This window comes from Conger conger, chromosome 5 (genome assembly GCF_963514075.1).
Source record: "Conger conger chromosome 5, fConCon1.1, whole genome shotgun sequence".
NCBI lineage: Eukaryota > Metazoa > Chordata > Actinopteri > Anguilliformes > Congridae > Conger > Conger conger.
This window is the reverse complement of record NC_083764.1, coordinates 27,961,685-27,976,930: the sequence shown is the minus strand read 5'-3', so window position 1 is coordinate 27,976,930 and position 15,246 is coordinate 27,961,685. Positions and strand designations below refer to the sequence as shown.

The following is a 15,246-nucleotide window of genomic DNA, read 5'->3' as shown; positions in this document are numbered from 1 at the left end:
GCTATGGTGCCTAGCTGAGCCAGAGACAAGGCTGTGGTGGCTAGCAGACCTGGAGATGGGGTTGAGGTATCTAGCTGAGCTGGAGAGGAGGCTGAGATGGCTAGCTGACCTGGAGAGGAGGTTGAGGTGTCTAGCTGAGCTGGAGAGGAGGCTGAGATGGCTAGCTGACCTGGAGAGGAGGTTGAGGTGTCTAGCTGAGCTGGAGAGGGGGTTGAGATGGCTAGCTAAGCTGGAGAGGAGGCTGAGATGGTTAGCTGACCTGGAGAGGAGGTTGAGGTGTCTAGCCGAGCTGGAGAGAAGGCTGTGGTGGCTAGCTGACCTGGAGAGGAGGTTATGTCTCGCTGAGCCAGAGAGGATTTTCTGCTGGAAGGCTGGAGATGAAGCTACTATGGTAGTTGGAGCTAGATGGTCAGTTACTTGTGATTGTGAAAAGTAACCAAAATGTCTTGGATAACAGGTCAAATACCTGTCTGAATTAAGCAAGAATGTTGTTAGGCATGGATAGATAGATAGATAGATCTTTATTTATCCCCGTGGGGAAATTTCAGTCTCACAGCAGCAGAGATCAATAGAATAAAAGGAATAAGGAAATAATTAGGGGGAACACTGTCACGTTTCAGGTCTGTCTCGCAATGTTTTATGTTTATTCATCTTGTCTTAGTCTTGTATTGTCTTATCATGTATTATGTTAGTCTAGGTTCGTCATGTTGTTTAGTTTATTTCTTGTTACGATTTATTTTCTCGTCATGTCTAGTTATGTTTCGTTACGATTATATTACCTTGTTATGTTGTATGGTTATCGTCTTAGTTTCGTTTTGTGTTATGTTTTGATTTATGTTTATTGTTACGTAGACTGGTTACTGTTTAAACATACACCTTTACATGTCTTTCCGCAAACCTTGCGTTCCGCCTTTTCTCTCTCTCTCTTTCTGTCATTCACTCCCTAATTGTTTCCATTTGTCTATTTACTAAAACTACTAACGCTAGATCAGGATTGGGTAGAAACTAACAAACTAATCATGTGTTCATGTTACCTTACGTTTCTCGTGCATGTCATTTACTAATTTACTAATGCTAGGGCAGGATAGGTTTATTACTAACGATTACTAATCACCTTGTTAAAGTTGTCATCCATCGCACCTGTTTTACCTGTGTCTACACCTGTCTACACCTGCATTTATATCCCAGTTGTGCTACTGTTCACTGCGAAATTGCCTGCCTCTAGTTTTACTATGCAACTCTTGAGCATTATTTCTGATTGATTCACGTTAAGATCCAAGCCTGTTTACCGACTATTGTTTATTGATTTCTGTTTCGTTTACCATCGTTTGTTTTTGACCACGTCCTCGCCTACCGTCTTTGTACTTTTGCCTCGCTGATTGTTTTATGGTTTCGACTTCCGCATCGCCCTCGACTACGACTCTGCCTGCCGTCCGCCTGTTCATCTGCCCCGCTGATAGCTCTCCTGCTACCGGACCTCCCTGCACGTTTACCGACTACGAGTTTGCCTCTTCCCTCGGCACCGTGCTTTTTGTTTGTTTATCGTTTGTTTGGTTGGATCTACTGTGGCACCCCTGCTCCTGCATGTTGTGCCACGTGGGTGGAGAACCCGGGAGGGACCCGCGCAGAGCAACCGCGCGGACGTCACGCATTAGGAGAGGTCTGGGAAGGAGTATATCTTCCTGTAGAGGTGATGGGAAGATCAGCACCTTGGAGAGAGATCCCTCTACCTGCAGTCCAGGACCCCGGACAGCGCACATGAGTGAGCAGAATGGAAAGGTACTGACTCAGCTGCAGCCTGTTTCCTAACGAGCAGGGAATGGTATTTAAGGCGCGGTCGAGGCTGCAAACAGGTTCAGTCGGCACCCTTCCTGAGCGTGTGAGAGGGAGAAAGGCAGAGAGAGGAAGGACCTTCTATGCCCTGCTGTACTGACCCTGAAGGAGACCCCACCTTTACGAACGGCAACCCCAAAGACCCGGAACGGACGCCGGACACGTGAGCCAAACAAAAACCCGTCCTACTTACCCTATCTCTTTGTGTTTCCCCCACCCAGCCCGGACGTGGCTGAAGAGGGAAGGAGGGAGGAGGCCCTGGAGCATACCCCAGTCTGGGAAGAACCTTAGTTTATTTTTGCCTGAACGGCCCCTTTTATTTCTCCAGTTTTCCCCTACCCTTGCCCTGAGGGGGGGCGCTATCCCCAATACCCCAAAAAAAAAAAAAAAAACACAGAAAAAATAAAAAGAATAATTTTTTCTGATATCTGCTATCTCCTGTGTCTGGTTTCCAGCTGCGCCCGCCCACTGCACCTCAGGATCCACCCCGAGGCACCACACTACGTGTATGGACTTTGCTTGTTGTGACTACGCTCCTGGGATTCGTCCCAAATAAAGCCCTGACGGGACTTTATTCCATTATTGTTTCTGAGTCGTGCATTTTGGGTCCAACCCCCACGCACCCGTCTCAAACACAATAGATGGAAATACTAAAAATACTAATACAGTGTAGGGACTACAACTTCCACATTCCCACAGGAAAATTCTGCGACGTCCACCACGAATGACGTCTAACTTGGTTCAGCCAATCCCGTAAAGGCAGGAGCAATAAACGGTCCCGTATAAGAGCAAGACACGTTCTTGGGATCTCTCTCTGCTCTCTTCTGCTTCTTCTGCCTGTTCTGCTTCTCTTCGATGCACCCTTTTTGGTGCACAGCACCATCGCCGCTTCTACAAGGACAGCATGTCTTTTGGATCCAGCAATGCGTATGGACCCAGTAAGAAAACAAACATTCAGGCATAGCCAGTGTTTAGTTTAGTCTTAACTGTTTTTGTGAATCTGTGTTTCAATATTTACCATCCAACTGTTGTAATGTGTTTGGTTAGCTACATATATATGTACGTGAATTGATTCGCCGTCTTTTGCGCATATATAGAGTAAAACTACGCAAGTAGTCCCTTCTCACAGCTAACTCTAACTCATTACCACACCCAGAACTCTAGCTTACTCAAGCTAGCTACTCCCACTTTTACCTTACCTTTCCTTTGTTCAAGCGACACGCGCGCTTGCGCGCTCCACACACATGCACACACACATACCCAACTAAATTTCCTTACTAACTTCCCGTTAGTTTATCTGTTCTGTGTTTTACGTTGGTTTAATAAATATGTTTTATTAAACCCTGGTGTCCGTTTTGGAATCGCATAGACATGAGAGCCGAGTTAAAGCAGTCTTTCGAAGAACTTCCAACCTTCAGGTTATCGGTATATTTAATCATTCATATTGGTTATTTTAATTATTAATTAAAATACTAAATTTGTGGTTAGATATTTCTGATAATAGTAATTTTATGAGACTGATTACTTTTCGCAGTTATACTGCTACACAACGTTTAACTGGCGCCCCGGTTTCGTAGAGAGTAAAATCCCTGCGTTATTTGGCGGCCCGTGCGAGGACCCTACATAATTTGGAGTCCCGTGCGAGGACCCCTACAACAGTATGTTAAGAACATGTATTGACGTGTGTCAACATATGAGAGTATAAAAGTATAAAAGTGCAAGGTGTCCATAATAATAAATAGTCCATTTAGAGGTGACCAGTGTGGGCCTCAGGAACCACCATGCCGACTGGAGGAATCACCATGGCAGGCAGCATTATACAGACGAATGTCTGAGGGATTAAAGGAGCGTCTCAAGCTCTCCTTCCAGCACCTCAGCAGGACGAGGCGGCTGCTGAAGGTGCTCTTCAGGCCATTCAACTCCCCATAGAGGGGGTGGGTTGGGGTCCCCAGAATGTTACAGATTTTAGACCTAATCCTCTCCTCAGCTCTCCAGACTGTCAAGGTGCCCTCCTACAACAGAAGCCGCCTTCCTGACCAGCTTGTTAAGCTTATTGGAATCACCCACTGCAATGACTCCTCCCCAGCACACAACAGCAAAATATAGCGCCCTGGCCACCACTGACTCATAAAACATGTGCAGTAGTTTACTGCAGACCTCAAAGGATCTGAGCCACCTGAGGAAGTACAGCCTGCTCTGTCCCTTCTTGTAGAGTGCACCACAGTTGTCAGTCCAGTCCAGTTTGTTGTTGAGGTGCACCCCAAGGAACTTATAGGACTCAACCACACCCACCTCCTTTCCCTGGATGGTGATGGATGTCAGTTGCCATTGAAAATCAACCACCAGCTGTTTTGTTTTGCTGATGTTCAGCTGCAGGTGGTTGTTGTTACACCAACGAATCCAGCAACCAGACTCCTGTACTTGCCCTCGTTGTCCCCAGTGATGCAGCCAACGATGGACGAGTCATCTGAGAACTTCTGGAGATGTGTGGATGCAGAGTTGAATCTGAAGTTGGCGGTGTAGTGTAAACAGGAATGGGGAAAGAACAGTTCCCTGGGGTGTGTCGCATTCCAATGTGTGGCAGCTCTGGAGCCGGACGAACTGCAGTCTGCGGGTGAGATGGTCTGTAATCCATGACATGGCCTGGTCCACCTGCAGGGCTGTGAGTTTGTCTGCAAGCAGGAGTGGCTGAATAGTGTTAAATGCACTGGAGAAGTCGAAAAACGTTATTCTCACAGTGCACCCAGGCCTCTCCAGGTGAGCATATGCCTTGTGCAGTCGGTAGACAATTGCATCCTCCACGCCCAGGTTCGCCTGGTAAGCAAACTGTAATGGGTGCAAAGAATCAGCCACCAGCAGCCTCTCCCTTTGCTCCTCTCCGCCCCTGGTCCTTGTTGTTTGAGGCCAGTCATCATCTTCAGCCCACTCCACTCCTCCTTTGGGTTGTTCTGCTGAAGTTGCCTCTCAGCCTTCTCCCTGTATGCACTCTTTGTCTCCTTGATCTTTCTCTTCAGCTCTTCCTGGATGTGACGGGCCGCCTCACTATCCCAAGCCTTTAAGGCCTGCTTCTTCTGGATGAGCTGGGATTTAATGTCTCTATTCATCCAGGGCTTGTTGTTCGGGAAGCAGCGGATTGCTTTGGTGGGGATAATATTGTCTGTACAAAAATGTATATAGTCAGTAATGCAGTCAGATAGGTTGCTAATGTCGTCCTCCCCATGCGCAGTGCAGAATGCATCCCAGCCTGTGAGGTCAAAGCATTCCTGTAACTTTACCATGGTTTCCTCTGACCATACTCGAGCAGTCCTGGTGGTGACTGGCATACGTAGCACAGCAGGCTTGTTGGTGGCTACTAGGTAGACTAGGTTGTGATCAGATCTTCAGAGTGGGGGGAGAGTAGTCGAGGTGTAAGCCTTTCTGACATTTGCATATAGTAAATCTAGTGTTTTCTTTTCTCTTGTAGTGCATTTAACTGGGTGAAGTTGGTCAGTGTGGAGGCAAGGGGGGTGTGGTTAAAATCACCCGAAATTAACATGAGGGCATTTGGATGCTGTGTCTAAAGTCCTCAGCTGTGTTAGCGGAAGGAGGAACGTAAACAACCGCAAAAATAGCATGTGAGAATTCTCGCGGCATTACATTACATTATTGGCATTTGGCAGACGCTCTTATCCAGAGCAACGTACAGTTGATTAGACTAAGCAGGAGACAATCCCCCCAGGAGCAATGCAGGGTTAAGGGCCTTGCTCAAGGGCCCAACGGCTGTGCGTATCTTATTGTGGCTACACCGGGAATTGAACCGCCAACCTTGCGGGTCCCAGTCATGTACCTTAACCACTACACTACAGGCCACCCACTACAGGCCACATTATTGTATTCAACTCAGGTTACATATGGGTCACTGTACTTCAAGCACAAATGAGCAGTTAATCAGTTTGAAAATATATAGGCATACTTAATCATACTTTAACATTTGATTAATGGTGGTTTCTTGCGTTTCCATAAGCTCATCTGTAATGAATGACATAGGGTCATTGGATTACATATTCTACAGTTGACACTGGTTTCTTGCGTTTCCATAAGCTTATCTGTAATTAATGATACAGGTTCATTGGATTACATATTGATTACATGAGTAATAGGCAGCATACATATTGATTACATGAGTAATAGGCAGCATACATATTGGTATACTTTTGACATGAAGCTTTTGAGAGTTTTGGAGGAACCAGTTTGCTCAATTCTGACAGTTTGACGGTTTAATCTGATTTTGATTTGTGATTGATTTGTCATAAAACGTAGGTAGAACATCTTGTTCTGTGAATTTTTCCTACAATATTTCGACATATATAGAACTTTACATTTAGTTATATTTAATTTTATTTGCCAGGTATCCGCCCACTTCTGGATTTCTGTTTAAATCTTCCTGGAATACCTTAGTAAATTCTAAACTGTTAGCTAAATCTCCTAGTTTTGTATTGTGGCTCACAAAATATAGCTCATATGGCATTAACTGTGTAATTTGTGCAAAGCATTAATATGTGCCCACTTCTACTAATGTGCAGAGAGAAGCTGTCTACCAACTGTAGCAAAGTGAGCAAATATGTGTCATAGGGCATGAATACCAGTAAGATAAGAGAAACAGAAACATTTGTTTCAAATATCATCACGAGCTTGCAGAAAAACAGGAGCCCACCTAACCATGAAGGAGGGTGCCAAACTGGATTGACCCCAGAGCTTAGAATTGTTTCTCTTGGTGCATGTGTTGGCTGCTGACTGGAGGGAGACAGGGACTGCCCCACTTTCCCCAGCAACAGAATGTGTATATAAGCTGTAACAAAGTATAAGGCATTGTTCTCCGCTTTGGAAGCGCTGGACCCGATATGCATATTGTATAAAGCTGTTGAAACTCTCGGAGCTGTTATTGTGTTGCAGATTTGTATCCAACAGTATTACTCTCTATGTCTCTGTCAAGGTCAATTATGTAAATGAGGAAGAGCAGTGGCCCCAGCATCAAACCCGGTGGTACTCCACTTCCCACAATACCCTGCTCATATAAGGTCCTTCGAACTACTACTCTTTGTATTCTATTCTGTAACTAATTCCGAACCCACTCTGAAATGTCTCCTGTAATTCCTACTGTCCTGATTTTGATTATGAGTTTGTCATGCAGTACCATATCCATCCATCCATCCATTATCTGAACCCGCTTATCCTGAACAGGGTCGCAGGGCGGCTGGAGCCTATCCCAGCATACATTGTGCGAAAGGCAGGAATACACCCTGGACAGGTCGCCAGTCCATCACAGGGCACACACACCATTCACTCACACACTCACACACTCATACACTCATACCTACGGGCAATTTAGACTCTCCAATCAGCCTAACCTGCATGTCTTTGGACTGTGGGAGGAAACCCACGCAGACACGGGGAGAACATGCAAACTCCGCATAGAGAGGCCCCGGCCGACAGGGATTCGAACCCAGTACCTCCTTACTGTGAGGCGGCAGTGCTACCCACTGCACCATCCGTGCTGCCGAATTTGGAATTATGGGATTGCTAAATCCTCCATGATGGTAATTGCATTAAATATATGGCACTTTTCAAAAATCAATAAAAATGTAAATCAAACTGTTTTCAGGGAATACCAATTAGATCTTGAAGAACACCATGCCAGTTATACACCCCATTGATTCAGTGACTTTTTACTGTAGGTATTTGGAATTATGGGATTGGTAAATCCTCCAAAGTGATACCACTTTCATCTTGAAGAATCCCATGCCAGGTATGCAAGACATTGATTGCCCAAATTTTTATTGTATGAATTTGGAATTATGGGATTGTAAATTCCTCCAATATGGCAATCATATTCAATACATGGGACTATTTAAAAATCAATAAAACATTTAAATCAAAATGTTTTCAGGAAATACTAAGTACAATAATATCAGGTATACATGTTATATCAGGTATACATGCTACTCCATCATTCTAAATACCCACTGTAAAAACGCACGTAATTAATGGCATGGATACCTGCGACGGTGGTTTTAATGAATAGCCTATAGTGGAATTTTGAAAACAGTTCGAGTCGACTTTGGATTTTTATGGAATTTTAAAAATCACGAACGAGCGAGTATTGACTTTTCAGTCGTGAAACCGTAAACCACAATAAATATGCGCACCAGACATTAAAGTACAGATAGTTTGACCGGCGTTTTTCTAAGTGCGGATGGCGTAACCGCAGTTGTAAGATTAATCAGCCTCCTCAGCTACATTGATGATATCTGTTCCAGGCAAACTGGAATGGCAACTGTCAAGTTTTGTTATGTTCGTGTCTATGGATCTAATCCATTGATTAGACTATTTTTTTCTTCATATTGTCTCTGTATCTAAAGTATCTTTATATTTGATGTTGGTATTGGTTGGTTCTGGTTGTCATTCGTGATATTGTGTCTGCATGTCTTTTACATTACATTACATTATTGGCATTTGGCAGACGCTCTTATCCAGAGCGACGTACAACAAAGTGCATACCCATAACCAGGGATAAGTTCGCTGAAAGACCCTAGAGGGAAGTACAATTTCAACTGCTACCTGTACAACAAAGATAAGGACGAGGGCCTTTTTTCTTTTTTTTTTTCTTTTTTTTGAGAACAAAGAAACAAACAAACAGAGCAAAAGTGACCAAAGTTAACTACCCAAACACTGCTTACCTAGCCAACTAAGAATACCGATACACAAAGCAAGTCACAGAGACAACAATTAGGGTTCACAGGGAGGTAGGGAGGGATGGGGAGAGGTGCTGCTTGAAGAGGTGTGTCTTCAGCTTGCGCTTGAAGGTGGGGAGAGATTCTACAGTTCTGACCTCTACGGGGAGTTCGTTCCACCACCGTGGAGCCAGAACAGACAGTAGTCGTGAGCGTGATGTGGAGGTTCGGAGAGGGGGAGGTGCCAAGCGGCCTGTGAAGGCTGAACGAAGAGGTCTGGCAGGGGTGTAGGGTCTGATGATTTTTTGTAGATAAGCTGGGGAAGACCCTTTAACTGCTTGGAAGGCTAGCACCAATGTTTTGAATTTGAGCCATGACAGGCAGCCAGTGGAGGGAAGTAAGCAGGGGGGTGACGTGCGAGTATTTGGGAAGGTTGAAGACCAGACGAGCTGCTGTATTCTGGATGAGTTGGAGGGGTCTGATGGCAGACGCTGGGAGGCCAGCCAAGAGGGAATTGCAGTAGTCCAGGCGGGACAGAACCATCGCTTGGACCAGGAGCTGGGTCGAGTAGGGGGTGAGAAAGGGGCGGATTCTCCCTATGTTGTATAAGAAGAACCTGCATGACCGGGTCTTGACGTAGTTAGTATTTTAGCCCGGTGGTGCAATGTGTACCCTTGCAATATGGCTGCGGTTCGTTTTGAGTGACGTCATGGAATACTATGAATAATATTAAGGTTGCATCATTTACCTTGATATTAAATGTCGGCATTTGGATACCAGTATATAAACACCATGAGTATATAAACAGCTATGCCTCTGTTTCCACGTGATGCAACTTCCGATGGTCTTGGCGATCCACATGGTCCTGGCGCTTGGCCGGATGACTTCCGCAGCTGGACCATCCTCCGTGAAGTATTTTTTAAAATATTATTATTATTTTAAAAATTATTTTCATTTCTTGTTGCAGAAAAAAAATTACAGAACAAGATGGGGGGGAAGAATAACCCTTCTACATTAAAGTCTCCAAATATCCTACACTTGAAGATCAGTTCATTATTGCATTTCTTGTCATAAATGAAAACATCGTCAATTTTGAGGGAAGGCAGTGAAGTCTTCACAGCTAAAAAAAGAAAAGCTGTTTTGGATTAGATTAAGTAATATAGGAGGGACAGCCTTACAAATTTTGTTAAATGTTCTGTATGAGACATTTAAATTGAATTTCATCATGAAATCATGATGGTATAAAAATTGTCGATTAATATCCACAAGATCATGGATAAAGTCTATGTTCTTATCACACCATTCACGAATAAACAGTGCCTTTCTATTTTGTGTAATGACACTATTATTCCACAGTGTATAGTTATGAGGGCAAAAATTGTAGGTAAATATCATTTTCCAGAAATGTAATATTTGTTTGTGGAAGTTCGATAGTCGGGGAGATGATTTGCATCGAGTTCACTAGTAGCAATTCCGACTTGACATTCTATTGCACAGCTGCGTGAAGTTGGCAAATGTTGCTGGCCACAATTGGAGACTTCCTGTTCGCATTTATCAAAATAAAAGTTCGGTGAATAAAATTATTTATGAACTGTCATTTTGTCAATTTTAATTGTTAAATTAATACAGTTAATTGTGTTAATATGTTGGATATTGTGATGTATTTGCAGAGAATATAAAATTGTGCACAAATTTCAATAAAAACTGTTTGCCACCTGTTGTTGCTGTCTGCTAGGTGTGGTATGGGCATGCATTGCCATAGACTGTCAGTTGCCACCCAACTCATTTGCATAGCTCATAACTCAAAAACTATAAATTGTTTCAAAATGAAAATGCGGTATACATTTGTTAGCTGGACCCATATCTTTAATATTCTATAGTCCTTTCTGTGAAATCCTGTTCCAAGCAATTGTTGCTGTGTTTCTAGTGTGGGGTGGCCATACGTTGCTATTGACTGTCAGTTGCCACCCAACTCATTTGCATAGCTCATAACTCAAAAACTATAAATTGTTTCAAAATGAAAGGGGGTATACATTTGTTAGCTGGACCCATATCTTTAATATTAAACAGTCCTTTCTGTGAAATCCTGTTCACAACAACTGTTGCTGTGTGTCAGGTGCAGGGTGGGCATTCATTGCTATAGACTGTCAATTCACAAGCTGCTCATTATAGACCTATATACCCAGGGATAAACCCAAACCATGCAACTTTACAATGAAATTAAAGTCAAACCAACTTTATTTGTGTTGCACATTTCACGCTATATTTGTCAGTACATGCTTTAGAGCAGTGCTTCTCAACCAGGAATTTATTAATTGATTTATTTAATTTAGGGCATTTTTGGTGGTATGATTGGTTCAGTTATTAAATTAGTTATTTCAGTTCCTGGTTACAACAAAAACCTTCCGGCAAGACTAGAGTTGAGAAACACAGCTTTAGAGCACGCCCCAGCCTTTCCCCCCACAAAAGCAAGCCTAGGGCAACAGTGGCAAAGAAAAACTTCCAAGGTGGAGAAGGAAGAAACCTTGGGAGGAACCAGACTTAAGTGGGGGGGCTCATCCTCCTCTGGCTGGCTTACGGGTGACAATGATGGTCAGATAAAACAATTAACAATTAATTATGAACAATTTGTTAATGTGATGGGTTTTGAATGTGTGTGAGATTGGCAGGGTGCAGATGAAGGAGGTGGCGGTGGATGAAGGCCTGGGGCAGTATGTGGGGGGTGTCTCAGCGCTGCAGTATGATTGTGATGAAGACAAGGGGGAACAAAATGACAATATGGCAGTGGGAAGTAAGTAGGGACACAGATGGGACTTGGAAACAAACCAAGGCCTTAATTGTAAGGAGGATTTACTGTTGGGCTAATTCTAATGAGTATTTAATTTTAAGTTAAGTCATCTAGGACAACCTTTCGTATTTTACTTGGACTGCAATTTAACGGATTACTATCAAGTATTATACTTTTTGAAAACACAAACGTGAAGTCCACAGCTGCTCCCATCTAACTGACCTGGAAAGGAAGGACATTGGTGAGCATATTCAAAAACAAAATTTACTGGATGTAGTTTTCCTGTAATGCCAAAATACTGTAAAGATAAATAGAGTGAGAGACGGTCAAGAACTGCTAATAAAGATGAGTTGTGGTGCTTCAGTGAATCCATTAATATTGCTTTTAAAAATATTTTTCCCTCTAATATCCTGCAATGTTCCATTGTAATATGAATCATGGTCCAATGTAACAAATCTAAATTCACTGGAACAAGGACAAATTTAAATCTCCACCAATTTCTTTTTAAATTTGGTAAATTTGGCAAGACCTCAATTGTCTTGCTGTACAAACTATACAGTTCCTGGCTAACAAATGTAGAGGGGACTGCAAGAATTATTTTTTCGGGTACTGTTCTGATTAAAAATGACAGGTATGTGTTGATAATGGAATCATTTAGCCAATTGTTTCCAGGATTTCACAGAAAGGACTGTAGAATATTAAATATATGGGTATATAGAGTAAATGTATACCCCCTTTCATTTTGAAACAATTCATAGTTTTTGAGTTATCAGCTATGCAAATGAGCTGCTTGTGAATTGACATTCTATGGCAACGTATGGCCTCCCCACACTAGAAACACAGCAACAATTGCTTGGAACAGGATTTCACAGAAAGGACTGTAGAATATTAAAGATATGGGTATATAGAGTAAATGTATACCCCCTTTCATTTTGAAACAATTCATAGTTTATGAGTTATCAGCTATGCAAATGAGTTGGGTGGCAATTGACAGTCTATGGCAATGTATGGCCTCCCCACACTAGAAACACAGCAACAATTGCTCGGAACAGGATTTTTCAGAAAGGAATGTAGAATATTAAAGATAAGGGTCCAGCTAACAAATGTATACCCCCTTTCATTTTGAAACAATTCAGAGTTTTTGAGTTATCAGCTATGCAAATGAGCTGCTTGTGAATTGACAGTCAATAGCAACGTATGGCCACCCCACACTAGAAACACAGCAACAATTGCTCGGAACAGGATTTCACAGAAAGGACTGTAGAATATTAAATATGGGTATATAGAGTAAATATAGAGTAAATATATAACCCCTTTCATTTGGTAACAATTTATAGTTTTTAAGTTATGGGCTATGCAAATGAGCTGGTCGTGAATTGACAGTCAATGGCATTGCATGCCCTTACCACACTGTAAATACAGCAACAATTGCTCGGAACATGATTTTAGATAATAAATGTATAATTTTATATATATTATACATAGATTTAATGCATGCCCCTTCATATTTGGCAACATTTTTTTCAAACAGTAAGCAGGTATGCAAATGAGCAGTTATTGAACCGACAGGGTCAAGCAATTTATGCTTGGCCTACAATATAGTAACTAGTCAAATAGCAAGCTAGTTGCTTGCTGACTTTTGTAAGTTCTATCAGCAATGAATTTAAACAATGGTAATTATGTGAGGAAGCGCATAAAACGCGGTAACTATGTTTTCATTATTTAACGTTACTCAGCAGCTCTTATTTTGACGGAAAATCACAGGAAGTTGAAACCGGAACTTCTGTAAAGGAAGTCTAATTGTTGCCAACTTCACGGAGCTCTATTGCACAGGTCGGAAAAACTCGACTTCCGAGATGGAAGGCAACATCAGTAATTGGGTGCCTACTCCCCCCCCCCCCCCCCCCCCCCCCCCCAAATTATTTTTATGTCTTTTTCCATTCTTTTTATTTAATTAAATATTTGTATTATTACTATTTTAATTTCGGTACGCCCGATTCTATATCAAGCCTGCTCGTTTGTACATTTGTTCAATTATTAAATAAAGAATAAAAAAAAGAGGCAAAAAGAAAGAAAATAATGGTACTATCTCTTCCGGAACGCTGGGGGCGGGGCGACGACGACAACATCGCGGTACGCAGACAGAGGTCAAAGTTAAAAAGAAAAAGATGGCGGCCAACGCGAGGAATGTGTTCGTGTTATTTGTCAGCAGAATACCGTGGACTTTAGCGAACAGTAAGTTTTTCATATTAGTAACTATTCTCTATCAATTATAATCCATTAGTGATATCAGATTATTTCCCCCCCCCACGGGTGCCTTCTTTCTGTGGCAAATGTCTGCAAATTGTAAATATATCAGGTTGTTACCAGACCAGTCTACTCGCATGATGCGTGGAACTATGCTGCTATTAAATCGTATAACGTTAGTTGCTAAATAAGTAGCTACAATCTAGAACGCAAGGTATGCTTTTGGTTGTGAATGTTTTGTGATTGTCAAGAGTGGTTACGATGTTTATTTTGGCAAAAAGTTGGCATTGGCAACGCAAGCGAGTTACAGCACATGAGCCAACTTGACAATTGTGAGCAAGAACATTTTAAAGGTCATGCCATGCCGCTTTTGAAACTTAATGCGAAAGTGTGCACGCGTCGCAGGGGATGGTGACAGGACTTTGGAATAGCAACTCGCCAAGTACATTCGGCTTTTCCATATTGTGGTATATGTATTGTAAGTAGCCAGCATATTGCTTAATTTCAATAACGGTGTTTTTTTTCTCCAGAGGAAATAAGGGAGTACTTTATGCAGTTCGGTCAAATCAGGAGATGCGTACTCCCATTTGTAAGTACCTGGCTATTTCAACTGTACTCTGCTTGTCTGGTGCAGCGTGTGTGGTTTGTGTATCATTCACTATTGTCTGCCACAGAACGAAGAGACTGGTTTCCATCGAGGGTTTTGCCGGATTACCTACACAAATGAGGAGGGACTGGAGGAATCGATCCTGAACACTACGCACGTTGTAGAAGGGTCACGGGTAACTTAATGTTTGCAGTCTATAAATGCATTTAATCATAAAATAATACGATGTGTTGTATGAAATTTGTTGCTCGCGTCTTTTTCAGCTTCTGGTGCAACAGAGCAATCTGCACGCAGGGAGGAGTGGCGAGAAGGATGACAGCTGAATTGCTTTGTTCTAAATATGCTTGTGTTGTAAAACTGTAAGATGAAATAAATTATGCTCTAGCACATTTCACATTTGTATTAGTGTAGAAATATATTGCATTCCAGTTTGTGTGTTACAACTATGCACAGTATCACTATTGAATGTAAAATAAATAAATAAATTCCAATTTTAATGCATTCTGTTATACACCTGTTCTCACGTGTTATCATGTAGGATTATAACTTGTCACTCCAGTTTACATGACCATACAACTGTCCACAGAAACATATCTAACCCCCCACATAGGGGCAATTATAGTTAACAAATAATCCTTGACTGTGATGTCCATGCAATGATTTGAAATACAAGATGAAACAAACTCCAAATAGGTTGACAGCAGATCTCAGTCTGGGACAGGGGTATTCAAAGTTGTTCCTGGGGACAATCCCAGAATTTTAACAACCTAAGGTAGATCAATAGACTCCTAATTGGTGAAGGTGTGGACGCATGACCATTACGACTAACCATTTAGTAGATAATTAAAGAGTTCAAAGATGGAGCTAATGATAACGAACTAAACCTGTATTGTGTTAAATGTAAGGAAGAATTAGCACGTGAAAGATCTTAAAATGCGTATATAACACTGTATGACAAAATAACCGACCACCTAGGGCAAATACAGCATTCTGACATGTCACATGGGTGTGCATTAATTTCGTGTAACATTGCCCAATGTATGCTGGGATAGGCTCCAGCC

The 15,246-nt window shown here is 42.2% G+C and overlaps 1 protein-coding gene across 1 annotated transcript; it reads left to right on the top strand.

The window, feature by feature from the left end:
• Positions 1 to 13,439: 13,439 nt before the first annotated feature.
• slirp (SRA stem-loop interacting RNA binding protein) lies at positions 13,440 to 14,686 on the top strand. The gene is made up of 4 exons (XM_061243365.1): positions 13,440 to 13,566; positions 14,109 to 14,167; positions 14,253 to 14,360; positions 14,449 to 14,686. Exons 1-4 carry the CDS (start codon positions 13,500 to 13,502, stop codon positions 14,506 to 14,508), a joined length of 294 nt encoding a protein of 97 aa, XP_061099349.1. The 5' UTR covers positions 13,440 to 13,499; the 3' UTR covers positions 14,509 to 14,686.
• Positions 14,687 to 15,246: the final 560 nt, after the last annotated feature.